This window comes from Phocoena phocoena, chromosome 16 (genome assembly GCF_963924675.1).
Source record: "Phocoena phocoena chromosome 16, mPhoPho1.1, whole genome shotgun sequence".
NCBI classification, from domain to species: domain Eukaryota; kingdom Metazoa; phylum Chordata; class Mammalia; order Artiodactyla; family Phocoenidae; genus Phocoena; species Phocoena phocoena.
This window is the reverse complement of record NC_089234.1, coordinates 29,305,672-29,330,330: the sequence shown is the minus strand read 5'-3', so window position 1 is coordinate 29,330,330 and position 24,659 is coordinate 29,305,672. Positions and strand designations below refer to the sequence as shown.

At 40.1% G+C, this 24,659-nt stretch overlaps 1 protein-coding gene across 3 annotated transcripts in view; it reads right to left on the bottom strand.

The window, feature by feature from the left end:
- HPSE2 (heparanase 2 (inactive)) overlaps nucleotides 1-24,659 on the bottom strand; it is a 575,892-nt gene that overhangs the window by 141,512 nt on the left and 409,721 nt on the right. For all 3 annotated transcript variants that reach the window (XM_065894147.1, XM_065894148.1, XM_065894149.1), the window contains one exon: nucleotides 15,625-15,718. In XM_065894147.1, the coding sequence (XP_065750219.1) occupies nucleotides 15,625-15,718 (94 nt within the window). The remainder of the gene's footprint in view (nucleotides 1-15,624; nucleotides 15,719-24,659) is intronic.

Sequence of the window (24,659 nt, the reverse complement as noted above, 5' to 3'; positions counted from 1 at the left end):
GTATATTACAACCACATTTTGAAAATAACTGCAGTAAGTGTAAAAAGAAAAACCACTGACTCACACGTGAAACATCCTACACAGGGAGCTGCCTTCTAAGCATACACAAAGCCTCTTGTCAAAAGGTGGCCCTCTGAAATTTTGAAATATCCTCGCCTCTGATCCACAAGCTGGAGATTGGCCAGACTATCTAGATGTGGTCTCAGATTCTCTGGAGAGCAATCTGGCAGTACTTAGGGATAATGTTGTATGCTGGGTAATCTCTGAGAGCAGAGTCTAAGACAAAGGCTTGTCTATACGTAGTTCATTTGGGAAGAAATAACCGGGAGCAGGAATGAGGAACTGGGGACTGTGAAAAGGAAGAAGAAAAAAACAGTACAAGAATGAGTTTTCAAGTTGGTAACTACTGGCAACTTATACTCAATTCTACAGGGAACTTGGTAAAAGCCTTAAGAACTGTGTCTCAGAACTGTCCCCCAAGGCGGGGGGGTGACCAGGGGAAGCATTCATCGTTTGGCTCCTATTCTCCAAAGGTCAAGAGCAGCCTTGTGACTGTTATCACCCCATTTCACTGTGCAGGCATGAGTGCTGAGCAGGTTCCCACCATTCCACACTCTGCCTTAGAGAAGTCCCAGAGCAGAAAATGAGAGGTCCTCCCGCACCACACCAGCACCAAGCTGGTTGCAGCCTGTGCAGCTGCCTAGCTCTGGTCTCTGCAGGGATGGCTAGAGTAGGAGGTGGGACTGAGAGGATGCGGGTTGTGCACAAGAGGGGCTGGATAAAGGCAGTAGTGTATTTAGGTCCTACGGCCCACCAATTCCTCTCCTAGACATATAGAACAAAGCGATTCTGCCTCAGGTCTCTAAGGGGACAAGTATGAAGATGTTTACTATGTCACTGTTTGTGGCAGGTGTCCATTGCTAGAGGAATGAAAAAGTAAAATACATACATGAAATATTATGCAGCAGTTATAGCAATACATTCAATATAAGTCCAGCAACATGAACAGGCTTTAAAGATTTAGTGAGCTTTTAAAAAACAGAAACAGAATGAGGTTTATGGCACAATATTATTTATGTGATTACTCATTCATACCCAATAACACTAAAAGTATATAAAGATACATCTCTGTTAAGGACATATATCAAAGACACAAGAAAAAAAGGAAAACAAAAAGAAAAAAAAAGAAAATAAGAAAAAAAAAGACATAAGGAAGGCATGTATAAAAGGGAGGTGAATGTAAGTGCGGATTAGAGATGAAGGTGAAAATTAAAACAAAAGGAGGGCTTTGCATGAACTGATGATAATAGTTTGCTGCAGCTGAGGAGGGTAATTAATTCTCTGCACCTCAGGTCTAAAAAAAAAAAAAAAACCAAAAACCATATGTATGTTGTAACATATATGCCAGAACTTTCCTTTTCCCAGACCCATGGGCAGACATTAGCAAGCAATCATATTCCTCTTTTCATCTCTCCCTATGTATAGCTCCCTGCCCTCTGCTCTCTCCCCTGCATCTACTAGAGAATATGCATTATTTGAGACCTATTTTAAAATCAGGGTTGGTAAAGTACTTGATGCTTTCAGGGTTAAAGTTGTAAATATATTTTAAAAATTTGAGATGTAAGTAAGGATTATGATCAAGAATAGAAGAAAAAATTAATAGCGGAGGTCAAGCTGGAAACTGTTAAAGATTAAATAAGAATTTCCCCTTGCACCCAGAGTCATTGAGGACACCACAAGGTGGTCCTCTCCCCCTTCTTGACACTGCTCAGAGTGCCCAACCCAAGGGCAGCTGGAAATAGTATAAATAAGAAAGCGAGAAAAACACCTTAAATGATCAGAAGACAGAGTCATATGGAGAAATTAAAGGCCTACAGTGATGATTCCCCTTAAAACATCCATGCTTCTGATAAACTTTGTGCTTCCTTTATGACTAACTGGAACTATAGGAGCAGTTCCACGTGTAGCTGTATTTCTGATGTATCTGTGGGGAGGAAGGTAATCTCCGCGTCTTACTCTTCCGCCATCTTCTCCCTTGATCATGGTGATGGTTTCATGAGTGTTTGCATATGTCCAAATTCATCAAATTGTATACAGGCAGACCTCAAAGATATTGCTGGTTCGGTTCCAGGCCACTTTTTTTCTTTTCTTTTCTTTTGCACTTAGTCTAGTTTCACTGGCTCATAGGGTGCGGCGGGCAGAGGCCTCAAACCCAGCACTTTCAGACCAGAGTTTCTAGCGCAAAGCGGCTGCACAACTTCCCAGCTCAAGATGGAGGCAGCAACGCAGGCCGTGTGCAGAGAAGCTGCGCCCGGACGGGATCTGGAGCTGTGACTAACTGGAACTGAGTAACATATCTGTGTTTTTATTTTTTGCCTTTGGCTTCCAGGATAGTCAAAGATTAATTTTTGCTCAAAGATATTGAAATGATTGAGGCAGTTAGAGAAAGGTGGTTTGGTTAAACAAAACAAAAAGGTAACTAGTATAAGATGATGAACCTTGAAATCATTGAGCTAAGTGAAAGAAGCCAGACACAAAAGGCCACATATTATATTCTTTCATTTATATGAAATGTCCGGAATAGTCAAATCCATAGAGACAGAAAGTAGATTAATGGTTTTCTAGGGTTGGAAAAAGTGAGGGAGAATGAGGGGGGAGGATGAGGAGTGACTACAAATAGGTATGGGGTTTCTCTGGAGGGTAATGAACATGTTCTAAAATTAAACAGTGGTGATGGTTTCACAATTCTGTGAATATACTAAAAACCACTGAATTTCACACTTTTAAAGGGTGACTCTTATGGTATATGAATTATACCTCAATAAAGCCGTGTGTGTGTGTGTGTTTGTGTGTATGTATCATTAGCAAAAGGAGAGGTAGACGCTAATAGGCAGATAACTGATGTGGAAAGAGGAATACGTCCTGGAAGTCTGGGGTTCTACCACACAGCAGCTGTGAGACTTCTGGCTCAGCATTATCTTGGAATTCAATTTCTTCACCAACATGTAAAGCCACAAATTTGAAGTAGATGAAATCTAAGTCCTTTCCAAATACAAAATGTTAAAATGTATTAGTATTTTGTAATGCTTATGCAGGTCCTCTTGGCTCCTATCCCTCAAAGGTCAAGAGTAAATTTGATTATGGAAATTAAAATTAGATAAAAAATATGGGAGACAAAAAAAAAAAAAAAAAAAGCCAGAGCTGGTCAGAGCTGGCAATCTCAAAAACAAAGATCTGAAGATCTGGGCCAGAGGTAAGTATTGAGAGTGGTGGAAAAAGCCACAGGAGTAGGTGAAATTACCTAAGGGGAATATTTTAAATTAGACTGAAAAAGGGCGAAGGATGTCCATCCAAAAACATTAAGGCATTATCGAACGCATTTATTCATTCACTCAACAAATACTGAGCATTTGCTCTATGCCAAGCAGAGTTCTAGGGGCAGACAGTGAATGAAACAGAAGTCTCTGCTCTCATTGGCTTATATTTTAGTCAAGGGGAGGAGACTGACAATAAACACACAAACATAAATTTAGAAATAATAAGTGCTAGAAGGAACATGAAACAGAGTAATCTGACAGAAAGTGCCTTGGCAGGAGGGGAGGGTTGATATTTTAGACGGTAGTCAGGAAAGATCCCTCTAGCTCCTTATATAAGGACTTTAAAGTCTAGTTCCTTTAAATGAGGACTTGATTCCAGAAAATGGTTGGATTTATAAATTACTGTGTACACAGGACTCAGCAAGGACACAGACTCTGTGTAAATAAAGTTCATCTGCATTGTCTTCTGACTTGCAGGAAGATTTGGAAGGAAACAATCTAAAACTTCTTGTAATTGGTGAGGCAGAACTGATTAGTGGTTAGGGGCATGGACTCTACACACATTGCCTGTGTTTGAATACTGGTTTTATCATTGACTCACTGTTGACCTCACTGTGCCTTAATTTCCTCAGCTGTAAAATTAGAAAATGCTCTCCTTTAATATTTGTAAAATTAGAAAATGCTCTCCTTTAATATTTGTAAAGCACTTGCTCTCCTTTAATATTTGTAAAGCACTTGGAAAGGTGTCTGGCATATGGTAAGCTCTTTTTTGTTTTTAACATCTTTATTGGAGTATAATTGCTTTACAATGGTGTGTTAGTTTCTGCTTTATAACAAAGTGAATCAGCTATGCATATACATATATCCCCATATCTCCTCCCTCTTGCGCTTAAAGTAAAGCAAATGTTACCTAGACAACTCTCTTTGTCCAAAGCACATGAGATTGTGTCTGGATCAATCTAACATTACAGTTGGTTGCTTTTCTTTTGGATACGTTTGTGGTGGTAGGTAATAGACCAGATGTATGCTAAGTAGCAGGGAAAGGCCTATTTCAGACATGGTGAGAGGCTTAATGAACTGTGTGTCTACTATGAGCGGAGAAGACCATCATAGTAACGTGTCGGGGAGGTGCTGAGGCTGGGTGCTGGTTGGGACTGTAGAGGAAATTAGCATGGACAGAAAAAAATCAGGAAAAACAGATGGAACCAGCTGCAAAATTCCCTTAGAAAGCGAAACTCTAAGAAACTGAGGGCTATAGTTTAACACTGTGGTTTTCTGCGTGAATATGATCCCCCCTGTGCTGGAAGAGAGAAAACTGGAGGACTGGAAAGAACAAGGGTACAGTTCCTAGTGAGAAATGATGTGCCGATGAAGATTATTTTAAGGAACACATTGTCTGGGGAGGGAGAAGAAGTACAAATGCTGAGATTACTGAAGTGAAGGGAGAGGGGAGTTGAGTGGTTGTCTCCCTTTTAGTAGTTCTTTTGTCCCCATTAGACTTCAGGCCTTGGGCCCATGTGGACAAGGGAGCTTTGAGGCATCCACAGAACAGCTTAGCAAGTTGCCAGTGGCTGCTCAGAATCCTTGGGCCAGCTGGGGGCAGGGTGGTATGAAGGGAAACCCTCAAACTCCCTTTCCTGTCATTTCAGGGGTTGAGGACCTCAGGACTGCTTCGTGTGGCTATACTGAGAGAGGAGGGGTGAGAGAGAAAAACAGTATTGATTTTTTTTCTTTTAAGTTTTATTTTCCCTACCACTTTGAATATTTTTTAAAAAAGAAAACAGTAAAAATAGGAAAATAACCTTTTTTGTGGCATATTTTCAAACCTGGGCTTCCTTTTCCTGTTTCTCTCAATCTGTGATCTGTTTAAAAAAGAATCCTGAGAGCCTGGTTTCAGTGTGCAAGTGATGGTAGCCTTGTAACAGCAGACATGTTGCTTATGGTTATCCAAACCCAACACCTTCCTTAATGAGAAAGGAAGCAATAAAACAGGAATAGTGGACAGGCCAGCGGGGCTAATCAGCCCTGGCAAGAGGCCCACCCTCCAAAAGACACTGGAATCCATTAATTCCAGCATCTCATACAGTTGGAAATCAACTTCCCCCAGGACTTCAGGAAGAGCAGTAGCTCTTTAAGCAGCCAGAACTGGTCCCCTATGTCACTGGTTAAAAGGAGCTGAATAGCTTTAGGGAGCTTCTTAAACCTTACCCATGCACATAGCTCTTCTTGGGGGTGCCCCTGCCTCTTTGTTCCTTATTGTACTTATAAGAGGTCCAGGTGAGAGCTCTTGAGAGTAATGTTCCAATTTTTTTTCCATCCTTCTTGTGTTTTTGACTCTAAGCTACCTACTATATTAGAAGAGGACAGGATCATTCCATTCTGCCCTCTCCTTTCTCACTCACTGTCCCTTCCTGAGTTCCGGATCTTATCATTTCTCCCTTGGTCTTCCTGAAAGTGTATCCTTCTCAAGACTATCCTCTACAGTGCTGCTGTCTGTTAACTTGACAAGTTCCTCCCTAGCTTCAGAACCTCTGTGGCTTTCCATTACCAGCAGCAGAACTCAACCATGTGCTCACAGAGTGTTCTGTGCGACTATCTGGCAGATGCGCTATGAGTGACTTGTTTCAGGTAATATTGAAAGCAGTGATTTGGGAAATGATTTACTTAAAAATAAAAGAAAGTAGATTCAACGTTATCACAATAATATTCTTTTCATTCGTCAGAACTATGAAATGTTTCCTTAACATGGAAAAAAATGCAAAGGAGCCAGTAAACTACACAGAGCCCCAGAGTCTATTTTATCCACTTGTCCATGGGAGCATGTTAAACATGGTGAAATCGTGGTGATAAACACTGATCCATGGGATATGATACCAACTCCTTTACTTGGTATCTAAGACCTTTCATAACTACCCCTTTTGCTACCTTTTTTTGGCTACCTTTTCTCCTCTCCGTCCCCACAAGATCTGAGGTTCACCACAAAAAATGGACTCACCATTTTTCAACTACATGATTTTCTTTTAGGTTTTTGATGATCACTTTGTCCCTTACTCACTTCTAATCCATGTTGTCTGATTTTTTTTTTCATGGCTTATTTTAAATGTTACCTCCTCTGTGAAACTTTTCTCAAAACTTCAGAAAATTAATTCTCTCCTCTGGCCCCCAAAGTTCTTGGAAGCTATTGCTATCCTTGATCTTATTATACTGAGTTGTAACTTTCTGTTTGCCTAACCCTCCTACACCATAAGCAACTTGAGAAAGCCACGTTTTTTTCCATTTTGCATGCCCTATAAAATACTTGTCAGCCACTTCGCTTATTAAAAACTTGTTAAATAGTGAGACAGTGAAGTAGTTTACTTGTTAATAAGTGAGAGAGGTAATATTTTACCAATGGAAATGCTGAATAGATATCAGAGAAGATAACTAATAACCTCAAAACCATAAGAGCAAACATCAAATCCTCACAGTTCCATTTCGGGACTCTGTTCACTTTCTAATTGAATTTTTCTGTTTGAGGAGACCTAGAAGCTTCTGGTTCACTAAACTGCCTCCATATTTAATATGTCCTTCTCAGGTTAGACAAGTCGAGCTATTCTGAGCTCAGCCATTCCAATATCTCATCACATTCTTCCTGATTTATTTCTTCTGTCTAATGAACTTCCTGTCAGTTTCATTAATTTTTTCTGTATAATTTCTTTTTAACATCTTCCTGTTCCGGAGTGCCATATTTGCCCATTTTCTTTTGGTATCAGATCAATTTTTAATGTGTGGCTTCTGTTTCTGTGTCATTTTTAGGATTTAAAATTATATTCTCTGCTCTTGTTATCTCAAACCGCAGAAAAGCAATCGAGTGTAATTGCAACTAAACATAAAATTAAAATAAGAAAATACACAAAAAAGAAAGTCACTGGGGAGGCAAGGAAATTATGATCATATGCAAGAAAATGAGGAAGAAAGTTTCACAGTCCCAAAGCAATGACTATGTTCAAGGATAAGTGCTGGTGGAGGGAAAGACTGGACAGCAGCTACCTGCACATAAAACACTCTTCTTCCCTTCTCCAGTCCTCTTCTATGACTAACCAACCCCTCAGGCTTACTGTCTACCTACTGACGAGTCACAGGCTCCACCAGCCTCAGAGGTAATTCCCTCTCGTTCAAGACAAACCCTGTAATCTCCCCACTTCCATGTGGAAATGTTAGAAGGTCACCCCAAGCTGCCTTTTCCTCCTGAAGAAGATTTTTGCCCCAAGTAGCAGTTTGTTCTCAGGGCCCTTCCCCCAATATGTCCTTCATATGGTCATTGCCTTCCACACAGCAGGACCTCACTATACATGTGCACATGAAACATACGAATGGTGTCCAGTGAATGAATGCAAATCAGTCCCTGAAAATCCTTGTCTGCTTCCACTATCTAATATTGTGATAATATTAGATATCACCTAAGATTGTGGCCCCCAACTTTCATTCAGCTTTCACTTCTAGGACACCCACCCCAGATTATATCAACTGACCAAGAGGTCAATTTGATATTCTTTCACCAGGAACATTCAGTATTCTTCTATTTAAAAAGGTTTCCTCATCCTGGATGGTCAGGAATATAAATATTCCATGGGCTACAAAATTAATGGTTAACTAGCATGGGAGATTCAGAACGGTGTATTGGATAGCGTGTGGGCCCTGGAGTTAGGAGTTCTAATTTTACTACTTAGTAAGTGTGGCCTTGAAAAAAATTACTGGTTTCTTCAATGGGTTAGTAATATATGATGCACTCAATAGATGGCATTTGTAGCCTAAAATGTGATACAATTACTATATTTTTGTCAGTTGATGATGCATTTTCCACATTTTAATGGTTTTGAAATCAGAATGTTTTTCATCAAAGGAAACTTGCCAGCTGTTTACTCTCTCCCCTCAGCTGTTATTAAATTGATGTTACATTTTATAATTGTTTGTGTTTAAGAATCAAGGAAATGTGTTCCTTGGAAGGACACTGACCGAAACTTTGGAGCTCTTTTGTGGTAAACATACCTTTCCAGCTAGATTCCCCTATTTATCATTAGTGTCTTATACCTGAAAGAGAAGAGCCAAAGTTTCCCTTGGGACATATTCTCCCATTTTCAGATAGCCAAGTTGAGTCACAGAGGCTAATTTACTGGGAAGCTCGTCAACTTCCAGCTCCCCGTTTTCACAGGCCTACTAATGTCCTGGGAAGGGCCATGATAATGTGTTAATATGGTCAGATATATTTCTAAAACATGCAAATTTGTTTTGTTTTCTTTTTCTTAAAGAGGTCCCCATTGTATAAGCTTCCAGCCCCATAAAACTTAGGCTCACACCTGGATGTCACCTAAGGTATTACTGTGGCACAGTTTGTGTTTAGGGTCCTCTGACTCTCTTAACTATTTCTTTGCCCTGTGTTTCTCTTCCCCTCCATCAAAACCTGCTCTTGGAAAGGACAAATACCATATGATATCACTTATATGTGGAATCTAAAATATGACACAAATGAACCTATCTATGAAACAGAAGCAGAAACATGGACACAGAGAATAGACTGGTGGTTGTCAAGGGGGAGGCAGGTGGGAGAGGGTTGGGTTGGGAATTTGGGATTAGCAAATGCAAACTGGTATATATAGAATGGATAAACAACAAGGTCCTACTGTATAGCACAGGGAACTATATTCAATATCCTGTGATAAACCATAATAGAAAGGAATATGAAAAAGAAGGCACAAATATGTATAATTGAGTCACTTTGCTGTACAGCAGTAATTAACATAACACGGCAATTCAATTACACTTCAATTAAAAAAATTTTTTTAAATAAACTAAAATTATTGCAAAGAAAAAAACCCTGCTCTTGGGAAAGGATTATTTGATATTAACACCTTAGTGTGATTTTAAATCAGTGTAGTTTGCCTCTTCTCAAGTTATTTACATTCTGCATCCTCCCCCTAATGTAAAATGAAAAATTACTTTTCTAAAATGAAATATCTGGCATTAGCAAACTGACTGAAATGTTACTTTGAGCCACAAAGAGAACTTTCTTTCACCCTTAAGCATATACCCAGAAGATACTCTCCTACTGTGCCTACATATAGGCGTAGCCCATTCTTGGTTGCCTAAATCAATATCTATCTATTCAACACTATGTTACAAAGTTAGTAGCAGACTAGATTCTTTTGCATGTGAACAGCTGCGGTAGCAGATCCAAATGCGATTGAGACATACACATTACTTTGCTTCTTTTACATTTCTCCCACTATTTTACGCTGCTCATTCACCTTCCACTCCCTAACTGCCTCCCTCCAATATTGATTGAGCACCTGCCAAGTGACAGGCACTATGGCAGGCACTGGCACATTGAAATAAGCCGTCAACATTATTGAATGAATGAATGAATGAGTGAATGAATGAATCAACCAATGAAACAGTGATTTTTTTTCCAGTAGTGATACTACTGTTCTTACCCTACTCAGGTATTTTCATTTTCCACTTTTCTTCATTAGAGAAGGTTAACATTGTCATTGTCCTCATTTTCCTTTAGTTGTGCATCCAGTTATTCTATGATCCTCAAGAATAACTGTTATTCTTTTACCCTCTTCCCCTTTGATATACTTTAATATAAGTAGGTAAACCAACAGTTGGCTGAGAAAAAAGTTTCCTTTTTAATCTATTTGTTACTTCCAAAGGATTAAATATTCCTCTGCCTTACCTACTTCCATGATACTGCAACTAGGATATATTGGAAAAAGGGGTATAATGTTACTGCATTTATTGAGATTTCAAAAGAATTAATCTTTATTAAGTATTATGAGCAATCATAAGCAATGATGATATTAACAAAAGAATGATCATGGTCATATTATAAATCATGTAAACCATTCCCTCCACCATATACATCTACCACCAGGAGTCCTCTGATCACACCCTAAGAAGAACTGCATAAATTAGAAGGTGTCTATCCTTTCAGAATTAGCCTAAATGTCACTTCCTCTGGGAAGACTTGCCCAATTTCCCTTCCTTTACAAACTAAGGTAGATACATCTCACCATGGGCTCCTGTAGCACCTGAAACGTCCCCTGTTATGGGAATCATTGCATCTTACTATCATTGCTTGCTTCATTAACTATTTTCCCATTAGACCATAAGGTCTTTGAGGATAACCACCACACCAGTCTTGTTCTCCATTTTATCCTCAGGAGTCTTGAAGATACAAGAATGTCATAAACAGTTGGTAAATGAAGGAAGGAAGGGAAGAAAGAAGGAAGGGAGGAAGGAAGGACATTTTCAAATATTAGGGAAGCCAATTGTTCATTTTATTTAGTATTCAAAATGCAATCATAAGGACAGTACTTTTGGAAATACTTCCCTTATGACTGGGATTTCACCAACTCCTTCCTGTGCCTATTGAATTGCTGAAAATAATATCAAAAAGTGTTATTTCCTTCTCTGATTCCTCCAGAAGATGACACAAATCATAGAGTCCAAGTGACTTAAGCCGAAGTGGTTCATCTTCGTTCTTATGTTATTGTTTTGGAGTCAGCCCAGCTATCCATGCTATACCATCCACACTGTATCCTGAACACCTCTCACTTTCCCGTCTGACTCTTGCCTGCACTGAGAGATTCTCAACTCTTTCCCTTGACTCATCTCCCAAAGTACAGATGATTATCCTCATTCTAATGGAAGGGAGAGAGTGTGTGGATCATGCAAAGGAGTGGGTTGTCCAAACATTGTCTCTGTTAGGCTTTCAAATGCATCACGTGGATTTTCACATAACGAGAATTCACCCACTGCTCAGAAAACTGAAAATTCTTAAGTGGCAGTCCAAATTTAGAAACCACAACTGTTTTTAGCACTGCCTTTCAGGTGCCAAAAATATCACCTATCATATTCTCCAGGGTTCAAAGAAAGAGGAAAGAGGAAAAAAGCAAAGAACAAGTTGAGGATAAAGGTAACATGAAGCTTCTCCAGTTATGTAAATTATTATTAAAAATAACCACAATAGACAAAGCGAGAGAGAGGCATGGACATATATACACTACCAAACGTAAGGTAGATAGCTAGTGGGAAGCAGCCACATAGCACAGGGAGATCAGCTTGGTGCTTTGTGACCACCTGGAGGGGTGGAATAGGGAGGGTGGGAGGGAGGGAGACACAAGAGGGAAGAGATATGGGAACATATGTATATGTATAACTGATTCACTTTGCTATAAAGCAGAAACTAACACACCATTGTAAAGCAATTATACTCCAATAAAGATGTAAAAAAAATAACCACAATAACTGAAATAACAATAATAATAGAAATAAGAACTAGCATTCACTAGCAGTTAACAAAACACGGCCTCATGTGACCTTCCTAATCTCCCAAAGAGGGAAGGAGGGTAGTACAGTGGTCCCTATCTGTCGGGTACTCATTCCAGGAACAATTGTGGATATCACAATCTGCAGTTGCTCAAGTCCCGCATATAAAATGGTATGGTGTTTGTATTATAACCTATGTACATCCTTCCATGTACTTTAAATCATCTCTAGATTACTTACACTACGTAATACAATGTAAGTGCTACGTAAACAGTTGCTGGTACATGGCAAGTTCAAGTTTTGCCTTTTGGAACCTTCTGAAAAATTTTTTCTTGAATATTTTCAGTCTGTGGTTGGTTGAATCCACAGATGCAGAACACATGGATACAGATACAGAGGGCTGACTGTATTCTTAGCATCCTCATTTTACAGATGAAGAAACAAAATCAGAGAAGTTACGTGAATGGCCCAAGGTCATACAACCCAAGCCACTAGACTTCAAATCCTGTATCCTATCTCTTCTTCAAACAGCCTCACCACTGGTTTATCTAACCAATCTCATGTGAATCTGTTTTGGTGGGAAATTTGCCCTTTTTTCCATTACTGTGGACCTAAGGAGAGGTCACTAGGACTTCTCTGAACTTCTCAAAATAGAAAAGAAACAAAGATTCCATTTCTAGCTTTTGGATGAGAGTTCCAGTTATATACATATTAAAATCTTACTTGGTCCATCTCCAAATTGGTTTTGGGGGCTCGAAAGAAGGAGTTTGATCACTCTGCCCCAGTTTGTACCCTGGAATCTAATTCCCCAAACCCCCACCCATCCACAGGGGACTTCAGGAACAGCCAAAGTAACTTTTCAACTGGAAAATCTTGGTGACCCTTCTCTGGTCTCCCAGCCCTCATCTCCCCAAGTCAGGCCAGTACCTGGCATATCCTGGGCTGTGGTAGAGACTCTCATCCTCGAGGCCCTAACAACTGGGTCCAGGCTGCTGTAGCCAATAGAAGGTCTAGCCCATGGATCAAAGCTCAAGGAATCTGTGATCCAGCAACACCCCTAGCAGATACCCATTTAAGGCAATATCTGGCAAGAGCTTTGCAAAAGAGAATTGGAAAAAGAAAACTAGTCAGAGAAATAACTGAATGAGCTACTAAATGAAACAAGGAGCATGGAACTTTGGCAGTCAGTATTTTCCAAAAATGATTTAAAAAATATTTCTGGTCTTATATGCCCTTCCAGAACCTTGCCACTCCCCCATCCAGAGACGTTTATTTCCTCTTGTCTTAAATCCCTATGGGTCTTGGTGACTGTCTCAATGTATAGATTGTGGTTGAAGTGATGCCCTATGACTTCTGAGGGTAGATAGAAAAGGTGACAGAGCTTCCACCTGGCTCTCTCTCTTGGGCATCTGACTTTAAAACCTTGGGAGGAAGCCCAGGCTACACAAAGAGGCATTCCCGTTATCAGTCCCACAAAGGTACTAGCTGACAACTGACATCAGCCAACTGCCAGACACATGAGTGAACGAGCCTTCTGATAATTCCAGTCGCCAGCCTTTGAATTACCCCAGTCTTTGAGTTTTCCAGCTGAAGCTAATGGAGCAAAGACAAGTTATCCTTATGGGAATTCCTGACCCACAGAATTCATAGTCATAATAGATGACTGTTTTAAGCCGCTAAGTTTTGGGGTAATTTGTTGCACAGCAAGACATAACCGGAACAGGAACATAAGCCTGAGGGGACCTCTGAGCATGTTGTATTTGCAACAGCCAAAAGGTGACTCCAGGTCCTACTGCTAATTCTAGCCATCCCCTGCCAAGTGCCTTCTGTATGTAGGTTATTTCTCTTGGAGACTCCACTGCTCCCCCCTGCAACCGCACTTAGCTCTCCCCTTCCAAGTCCATCAAACGTGTTTTTAAAGGTCTGAATTTCAGTTGAGCACAGGGTTTGAGCCCTTTACTCTAAGTTTCTTTGGCCTTGCCCGGCCAATTCAGGAGGTGAGTTTAGCCACTTATTTCAGTCTCCGAACATTCTGTGATGGTGAAGGTGTATGCAGTGGTGGAGAGTACTGGGTAGTGGGGAGAAAGGGAAGAACCTAACTCCTAATCCATTTGTCTTGGCTTTGACCTAGAGCTACCTATTCTACTTAAAGAATTACATGACCCTTCGCTCACAGTGCCATGATACCACTGAATCATTTTACTTCCAATGACAATCCTTTGATCAGATCATTAGGCTCAAAACTGGAAAAGCCAAAAATATAAAGACTTGTTGTCTTGTACACTGTTGTAATACAGAAACTTAGTATAGTGCCTGGAACACAGTAAACACTCAATATCTACTGAATGAAAGAATGAATGAATGAAAGAAATCTCCTCCTCTCTTTTTAGAGGCCAATAACTAATATTGGATTAGCATAATGCGCTAGAAAACTGTAGTGTTCAACAGGCTGACATTCTACTCCATTAGGTAATATGTTTTTCAACCTGCTCAGAGTAAGTATTAAACCTCAAAACTGTGAGTTCCTTGAGGGCAGAGACCATGTCTTATTACATTTTGTATCCTCAGCACCTGGCACTTTGCCTGGTACTTGCTAAAAGCTCAGTAAATATTAAATATTTAAATATTAAAAACTAAGTGAATGTCAAAGAGATTGACAGAGATATTTCAAATCATTTAGTTCTCCTAGGCTTTGCCTAGTAGGAGACAGTGACAGATAAGGGTGCTGGTCAGTGCACCTGATCCCCAGAGGGATCAGACTGGGATGTAGAAATTCAGAAGTCCTGAGGCCTCCCAGCCTCTAAAGACTCCAAAAGCTATTTTGTAATCTGAGTATGGCATTGATATGAATACAGAAAAGTGTACAGACCTCCCCTTTAGCAATCAAAAGTGCTTTTCTATGATTGCTCCAAATAGTATTTTTTTTCACAACTAATTTTATAATGAGCCATTCATTTATTTGCCCATTCATTCCATATATATTTTGCGTTTTCGGCCGCACCTCACGGCTTGCAGGATCTTAGTTCCCGGACCAGGGATTGAACCCATGCTCTTGGCAGTGAAAGCATGCAGTCCTAACCACTGGACCACCGGGGAACTCCCCTCATTCATCCCATATTAATGGGGGCCTACCTGTTGCTATTTTTCTGCAAAGATGTGTCTAATTTGCTCAAAATAAAGTTGAATGTTCAAAAGGTCCTCATTCCCTGGAAAAGGACCTGAGTAGGAAACTAAAGATGAGATATCACCATTTTGTAGAGGCAGATGGAAATTGTAGGTATAAGATCCTCACAGTTCAGAATTAACTAATCTAGTGTATTTCAAAACGTGATCTGCATTGGGTGGAATCACTTGACAGATGACTATTAAAAATAGAGATGTCTGGGATCCACTCCAGACATACTAAATCAGAACATCAGAAGTGAGATTGGAAACTACAAGCAATCTCTGGTGATTTTGATTGTATTCAAGTTTGAGAACTACTAACCACAGGTATCGTGCCAGTAGGACCTACATACAATTGCTTAATTTAAGCTTATCTTCTCCAACATCTCTACAAAAGTAAGATGTTACTTGGCTGATTCTAAGACACCTAGGAATAGTGTAAATGTGGCTCAGAATTGCCGATATCCCAGACCACAACTCCACTGAATGAATGTAATCATTCTCTCCTAAACTAACCCAAAATAAACTCCTGCAAAAAGAAAGTAAACCTATTCTTCCCTTAAGAAACTCACAATTTAGAAGCCAACTGTTACAAAATGTTTGTTATTAAAATAGAGAAGCTTTTAAACTTGGATATGCTACATTCAAACCCTTCTTAATCTGAAAAGCAATAAACAGCAATCATCAGCTGTGAGAGGCACCTCTTGGCCATGCAAATCCAGACTGCACTATTTTTCTACCCACAGTGCTAACACCCAGCTGGAACCCTGTGACATTTTCCTCGCCTTACCCCCAAACTCACTCCTTTTCTTCCCCAGAGATTTTTACTCACTTTCTGAATTTTCCTAATCTGGTCAGAGAGTGTGTCTAATAGGCGAGTTTTCAGGAAGTCCATCACCTTGACCACCCGGCCATCAATGTAGCAACTGGAATAAAAATAAAATAAGAATCAGAGAAAATCTCGAGCAGGAGACTACAAATATATTTCTCTAGCCAGAGGTCTCTGTTGCCTGAGGAAAGGGCCCAGGGTTCACTTGGGCTCTTACATTCTAAAGAAGTTTTGATCCTGGGTACTTTTCAAACAAATAATATACTTTTTAACCTCTTCATTTTCACCTCCATTTGTGGGCTAATATTGTGATTTTTTTCAGCCTTTGTCCATTGAAACTGCATTTATTGCTGTATAGGAACTGACAGGACTCTGTAACACAATTGGGTAATGGGGAAAAACTTAGTTGTTTTCCCCATAGGGAAAGTAATTTAACACCCCTCCCATACCATCCCTACCCCCACCTTAAAATAATAAAGGTATGTGAGAGGTTTGAAAGACTACTCAAACATTTTGAAAGGTTTCCACACCTTTAAATAAGAAAACACCAACCACAAAAATCTGATTTAGTGCAGTGAGCAGGTCTCAAAGAGTTCATCTCCAGTTCACTTCCCTGGGCAAAATACCCTGTAGTCAACCTCCTTCCACCTCCAGAATAAATGAACGGATAAATGAATAAACAAATAAGTCAGACAGATTAAAGTTCAGGTGCCCTCTCCTAAAATAGCAACAAGTTTGGCACACATCAGTGTGGTGTCTCCAGTTTTGTTAGGTAGCTTAAGTGAGACATCAAGTTGTGCTGATACTACATTGTTAACATTTAACCAAAACAGGTCCATCTGGCTTTGTGGGGACTCTCTGTGTAAATCTTTACTCTGAAGGCTAAGTCCAGGAATAGGTGACCTTCATTATCTCAAACCTCCCAACACTCATCTTTGCAAAATTCCAAATTAAATCGATTTAATTAAAATCAATGCTTATGACTCCTGGGTGCCTTTTCCAATCCACTTAGGTCTCCTTGGCTGATGGATAATGATAGATTATGTCATTTTTAGTAAGACACCAACCTCTCAGTACGTATTATAGAACTATAATTCTAATTCTAGTACTAAAAAATTCCTTTTAATGTTAAATTCCCATACTAATATGTGATGTAGTGGAATGGTTAAAATTCTTTTGTAATTGCACTTTCAACCAGGTGCTCTGGTTGAAGTGAGGGTGGGAGATGAGCTCCTTCCACTCAGCCTTCCCCTTGGCCTCCCTCACCACCTCACACATTTTCACAGAATCCAATGTTTAAATCATTTGTATATCGAAAAGAGTATGGGTTTTGGAGCCAGAGATGTCTGAGATCAAATTCCAAGGCAGGTATTTACTACCTATGTGATCTTGGGCAAGATGCTTGGCCTTTATGGGCCTCAGTTTTCTTATTCTTAAGAGAGAGGTAACATATCTACTACTCAGGATTGTTTGAAGATCAAGCAGATAAACCTAAAGTGTCTGGCATATAGTAGGCACTCAACAACTGTTAGTTCTTTTCTGATTTCTCTAATTTTCAGCTCACAAAGATGGGGTCATAAACAATAGGGGCCTGACTGTGTGTACAGAATTCTAAAAGTGAGATGACTGTCTCAAAGGGTACATGCTTTTGAAAATCTGGGTGGTTACTTATATTAGGGAATAAAACAAACCAATGACATGACCTTTCACCTCATTCCTGGTACAGATGCTAGACTTAGATCCAATAAACATTTATTATGTGCAACACACAGAGCTGGTAATGTCCATGTCCATTACCTCACAAACCTCTTTCTATTAGTGCTCCACTGTCAGCACCTCCAATTTTTTAAAAGTTGTGATTAAATAGTATACTACCTGAAAGCTAGGCATGTTAAAACACTGTAGTGTTCAAATTAAAAATAATTCATGAAATGTTAATGTAACACACATTGAAGGACATGAACATTTGTACTATATTACATGATGATTACGCATATGATAAAAATGTACTGTAATTAGTGTTCTTTTATGTTCTAGTCAAATATATTATAGTTTCCTCTTTTTTCTTTGTTAGCTCCCAGTAACTATTTTAAACAGCAGAGTTTATAAGTTTTGCTGGCAACACATATAGTTTAATGCTCATTGAGATAAAAGTGCCAGATGTACTTTTTCAATATGTAGGATTCCCTGTGAACATGCTTCCTATCCCACAAAATCCACGGCCCACGGTTGAGGGACCTCCACTCTTCCCCTCCTTCCTTTGGTCTCTTTTCTCAAGTACACGAAACTTGGAGTTAGAAAACCTTGGTTCAGTCCCAGCTTTGCCACATACTACCTATATGATACTGGGTTTCCCCTTCTTTAAAATCAGTTAAAAAAGAACCCCAACCCTACAGTATTTTCACAGGGTTACTGTACCGATAAAAATGAGAAGAAATTCTGGGCACAGAAACTGGCACATAAAAGGTATTCAATAACCAAAACTACCCTCCAGGTTACTTAAATACCCAAGGTGGCAGCAACCTAGACTGAAAAGCCATGGGATGGGGTGAGCAGGGGAACATCTGTCTGGAGAAAGACAGTATGTTCATCCACCATAGGATTTGGAATTAGGGAATTATGGAGGAGCAAAAATGGACTCTGGATTTCCAGTAGGTGGGAGGCAGAGAGAAAGAGAGAGGTGGAGAGGGCTGTGATTATGTTGCAAAAACCTGGAGTTTGAAAAGACCTTAGTGGTCATGTGGTCTGAAGTAGGTAAGCCTGTGACAACGTCCCTGAGAAGTTATTATCTAGGACAGGGAACTCACTCTCATACACTACTAGTACTGTTCCACTGTACCACAGCTCGGATCCAGGGAAGGCTCTTCTACCATGGGTCCAAAATTGGCTCCCTCTTACTGTTCACTCAATGGCTGTTTTCTTGGACCCGGAATAGTCCAATTCCTCCTTCATGTGACATGTGGGGGAGGAATTCCAGTAAAAACTTTGGTTTAAGCTTTTTAGAGCCTATTTTTGTCCCCAATTTTAACCTAACAAGCTGGATTCAATCATTCTCAGTTGGTCTCAGGCTATTCCTGTGGGCTATGAATTAGACTGGAGCAGGGAAAGCTCCAGGCAGGAAACCAGTGTGACAAGGTTATCTTATCTCAACAGTGCAGGCAAGAAGAAATCTGGGTCTAAGTAAGGGAGATCACGGAAAAAGTAAAAGTGAGAGCCTGTGAAAAAAGAACTAATAAAATAAAGCTTCTGTAGAGCATAAGAGAGACAGGAAGGGAGTCGATGACCATGAGCTAATGAGAGAGAATGTCTTTGAGAACATTGGTACCAAGTACACGTAGGCTAGTCAGACTGGGTTTTAGGTTTGTCAAAGGAGATAAATTATTCTGTTTGAGATATCAAAGACCCAGAGAATATCAAAGAGAAAATATGCAACAGGTACTTGAAGATGTGAGAAGTCAGCACAGAGAAAAATTGAGACAGAAAATGTTGACCAGGTTGTTTTCTTCAGTTTGTAAGTAATGAATGGAGCCACGGCCATAGATGAGCTCTCTAGGAGAATCAGAGAAGTTAACAGATATGGCAGAGACCCTCTAAAATTCTCAAGTACGGCCCTGGACATTGCCTCTATCTTTGGCCCAAATAAGAGTCCCTTCCTTCCCCAGCCCTTCCCCAGTCCCTTCCTTCCCCCCATCACAGTGTCGTTTTAATAATTTCGGTCTGAGTCAGATTCACACTTGGATGCCAAAGGAATTCCCATATTATACTGTGAAGTTTCAGCAGCTTTATTTGCAAACATAAACCCACATTTATATTGCACTATGGAAATAAGAACTTTGGTCCTCCAGAATTTAGTATTCTTTTTTAAGAGAGGGGATAATTTAACCATAGGTATGAGTTGATAAATACCTGAGCCTTTTTCATGGGTAACCCTGGACAATTAGCTTGCTGCACTTACCCTTCATAAATGTGAAGCTTCTAAGAAAACATTCAATGTCAACAATCTGTGGTTATCTGAAAAACTCCTGCCTGTTACAGAGCTTTGATTCTCTGATAGTGGCTGCCTGTACTAAAGGGCTTAATACATCATTTAGATTTGGACGTGATAGCCTGTGATGACACTTGGTAAGAATAAATTGTTAAAAATGGTAAAGATGGTGATTTCTAACCAAGACTGGGTAAGTGGAACTAGGACTGGATTCCACCAGACTGTCCAGTGACCTGGGGGCAAGTCTCTCTGCTTTCCTCTGTCTTCTTCACTGGGAAGATAAAGATGATTCTGAGCTACCAACTGGTCTCTCCTGAAGAGTTAACTAGTTTAGTAATGGATACAAAGTCACCAGAAGACCAAACAAATGAGAGAAGAAAGGAAGGATTGAGGGAAGGAAAGAGAGAGGAAGGAAATTTGCCAATTAGAGGTGCTTTGGCATCTTCCACATAAACCCTGATAATTTTAGGTAAATCATAGTCCTCCTCGAAGCTCTCTTGAAATTTCAGCATCTCCTAGGATCACACCACAAATGGCTGAGCTGTTCAACTAAAAGCTGAAGCCAGGAGAGGCTGTGCAGAAATAACCTTTCTGTGAACTATTACTACAAATGCAATGAGCTTGAAGCCTTTGTGTGTGGACAAACAGCCTGTGCTCAGTCCTGGCAACCATCATTCCTTCCTCGGCTGGCCTCTACATTGGCAGGTCATATGAAGCACATGCCTGGGGAGGTGGCAAAGATGGCAGAGTATACAAGTTAAATGGAACTACATACCAATTCATTCACCAACTCTCTTGCTCTTCTTAGTTTTAAATTTTATTTCTAGTTTAATACCTTTCATCTTACAGTAAGTCCCCTACACATGAACCTTCAAGTTGCGAACTTTCAAAGATGTGACTGTGCATTTGCATGTCCAATCACGTAAGTTAGTTCACGTGAAATTGCAGCTCGCCCTCCGTCCTCTATTGCTGACAATCCTTCAGCTCTACCATCTCCCACCTCCTCTCCCTCCTCCAGTCAGTAACTCTTCTTGCCTGGTGTTCACTCGATGCCAGCCCCTGGATGCCAGCTGTTGTACTGGACTACTGTACTTTTCAAGGTACTCTACATAAGATTAAAAATGTTTTCTTTATTTTTTGTATTTATTTTTTATGTATTATTTGTGTGAAAAGTATTATAAACTGGTTACAGTACAGTACTCTATACTCGATCGTGTTAGTTGGGTACCTCGTCTAACTTTGGGGGCTTACGAACAAACTGGACTTATGAACATGCTCTTGGAACGGAACTCTTTTGTATGGTGGGGACTTACTGTATTTAAAATATTGCCCTTTATCTGTTGATTATAAAAGGAACAAGTGCTCATTATAGACAAATTAGAAAATGCACATAAACAAGATTAAAATATGAAAATGAAAAATCATTGATGAACCCAACACCTAGAGAAACTCTGTTAACATTTTGCCTTGTACCCTTTCAGACTTTCCATAGTAAATACACATAAAATTTCCCATAATTAGTTATTTTAAAAACTTACTCCAGATCCTATTCCACTAGCGTATAAATTTAAAACTCTCCCAGCTGAGATTCCCAAGCCCGTATGGCAGAGATACTGCCAGAAATATTAGAGACTCCAGGTGAAATCATCTCACTCGTATTTTAATTCCATTCTGGCCAGTTAGGGATCTTCTGCCAGGGGTCGGGTCTCATCTCCTTTCTTCTCTGCCAGCCAGGTTTTAACCCTGATTCCCCTCCCCCCTTTCTCTAGGCTCCTAGATTTAGTCTTCAGGATTGTACTCTAATAAGCCACTTATGCCCATTAGCCTCTTAAAACATTTAATGAGGAGAGTTTGTTGTCCAGGGGCAGCTGGTTTTGTTTACCGGGCTCTTTACTTTAAAAGGAAAAACCTTTGCCCCTTATTATCTGACCTCTTCTTTTATTTCAGGTAATTGCATTAGTGCTGGCTTCCCAATGCTCAGGAATTTCCGGACCTATTTTGCAGCCTGCTGCTTTCAGGGAGGAGGGGCAGTCTGCTCAGAATTCTTACACCCAACCTCCTGCCTGGGTAGGTAATTCCATAAAACTGGGGCCTTCCCCACTGGATGAGGAGAAGCTTGGATAATCATTAGAACAACTGTTGACCTATAAAAGGTATTCTGACACCTTGAAATCAGTCAGACTAGAGGCTGACTCTAGTCTCTCCAAAGCTTTATAAGTTGTATCTGCCCCTCCTCCAAAGGCCTCACTCTGGGTTCCTACTGAGCACATTCTTCTCACATACGCCTTTAGGTTTTCTTTCTGAGGCTACACTATTCTTCATCTTCTTTGCTATGGATCAGTCTTCCCATCTTGTGTTCAGAACTACTTTGAGCAGGTGGAGCTTGAATGAAATGAATACTGTTAGAAAAAAAAAATCCTACAAAATATAGGCTTTCTTTGGCTTTCTTCAACCAGTTCCTATATAATCCATACAGGAGCCACCCAGCTGACTAAAGGGTTGCAGTTCAGGAATTTCAAAGAGTTTGTACCCTGGAAAAATGTTATCACTGAAAAATTATACAAGTAAAGGTCAGGGTGGTGGGCAATCCCTCAGGCACATAATGGGTACTCAAAAAATATATTTAATGAAAGCATGAGTATCTGTATAATCTAACCCACAGTGAGCCAAAAGGGTGGCCCTAAGGCTCAAGTACTGTCCCAAGGGCCCCATTTTCTTGAACTTTTCTCTCTCCTAATTCCTTGCACACTTTGGGTCCTGAGCTTCAGGCCCTAATCATTCTCCCCAGTGAACACAGTGCATGTGGAGAGACGCTTTGTCTTGGCAGGGGCTGGAGCAGCTGGCCCTTGATCCTAGCAGTGATGAGAAGAGCTCTAGGGGAGCAGGGAAGGAGAGGGATAGGAAAGCCATCTGCAGCTCCAGCTATCAGAGGGGGCTCTGAGCAGGGCACCTCTGGGAATTTTCAGGGTAGCAGCACGTGATGGCACCAAGAGTGTGAGCAGGAGTGGATCCGTGTGTTTCAAGTCTGAAATGTAAACAATTTGTGAGACCCTCTTTAAGAAAAGGAAATCAAAAGTACAAAAGACAAAATTAGGTACAAAAATAAATATTTATTTTGAATGACAAAATAAATCACAACAAATTCCCAGAAAAAAATTTTCAAGTCCCTTTTTTCTCAGAGCTCTTTAGGCAATTTACCAGAAATGTTTACACAGCAAGGCTTCCCCCTCACCACCTAGAAATTCTGCAATTCTCATCAACTCCCAGCACTCCTAGGAACCAATGCAAGTGAAGGGCTTGAAGCTTAAGTCATTAGCTTCATGGTCAATCTAATTGTGGGTCATCAATAATAGGAATGGCAGGGTCTAAGTCACTGGAATCTAACCATCTATGTGCAGTATTTATTTTAAATCAGGGTTTGTAAATTGGGAGCTTATACAGTTACCACATCCTTTCCCTGACCTCTTTTCATATAATTGTCATTGTAGCTGAATAGCACAACTAACTTAACTATAATTAGGTTAGTGCATTGCTAACTAGGAGAACACAGAAAGGAGAATGAGGAAGGGAGGAGCCGTATATGTATTAAGTTCCTTCTTATTTGCTAGCTGTTTCACACATAGTGTCTCGTGAACACTCTCTGTTTGCAGATTATAAACTGTGGCTCCTACAGTAACTAGGAAACCAGAGACCAAGTAGGTACTAGGCGACAGATACCGAAAACTTTCCTCTCTGTTCTGCCAAGTGGGAGAGCTATGCAGACTACTGCGCTTAGTTCATTTGTCCTGTAATCAAGTACAGGTGCTTTTCAACTTCCTTTAGTCTTGCCTACTTCAACTATCTCGACCACTTAAACAATATTGAGCTAAACTGAAATTTCTCAAGAAAACAAAACAATGACAACAAATAAAAACAAAAGCAAAACAACAACAAAAGCAAAAACCTGGGGAGATAAGTAAAGGAATGGAGGTGGTATAACTTTACTCTTTTCCTTGCAAAAATGTTTTTCAAAGTATTTTATTAGTAATTGTTACATGAAGAAAAGGGGCTCCATGGTCAAATAAGTTTAAGAAATGCTAGGTTAAAACCAAGTTAAGTAGTACTTCCTGTTCTAGCCATCATGGAATAGATCAGAATTACCCTCTGTCATAGACAACCTGAAATCCAACACAAAATATATAAAACAACTGTTTGAAGGAATCGGAGAGCAGCCAACTCAAGCTGTGATCCTTGAGAGGGGAGAGGTACATGAGGTAAGCCCCGCATTCACCTGGGCTTGCTCCTCTGGATAGGGTGGAGACAATTTATTGACCACCAAAATTTTGTGCCCCCCTTCCACATTGCAGAGCTGTTGTCAAGAAGCAGCTGCCTAGCCAGAACCTACTATACCTCTGCCTCCATCACAAGAGGGGTGCCCATAAGACTAAACAGGTAAAAGCATTGTGAGCAGAAGTAATGTGTCACGTTAGGCTGAAGTAGTTGGAGATGTGTATCACTTCTGAGCAGAAATTAAGAAGTCATGTCCTTCCTTATAGTCTCTTTTCTCCATTGCCAGATGAATGGAAGAGTCTCCAAAGAGAAGCCCAAGACAGAAAAAACCTGGGTCCTGGAATATCACATAAAAGGCCATCCACCAGGTACCTCAGCATTGGATGTGACATTAGTGAGAAACAAACTTCTATTGTTAAGCCACTGAGATTTGGGGGTTTATTTATTAAAGCAATTAGTGTTAGATTTCCTAGTGCATAGGTATTCATTATAACAAAACTCCATTCAACCAACTGATCTGTTTGACAAACAGTGCATAATAAAAATGTTGTCCTTTGAGAGGAAATGGTCCCCAGTATGAAAATAAAAAGATTAACCCAGAGAACTCTAATTAATTCTAGTTTGAATTGACTGGGTAACTCTCAACAATGGGCTGAATTCTAATATCATGCAAGGACAGCTGAGGAGGGGAGAGATCATATTCTTCTATATCTAGGCAAACTGAGTCCAGGGTGAAAACAATGACTAAGGTGATTATTAATGACCAGAGAGGACATGAAATCTA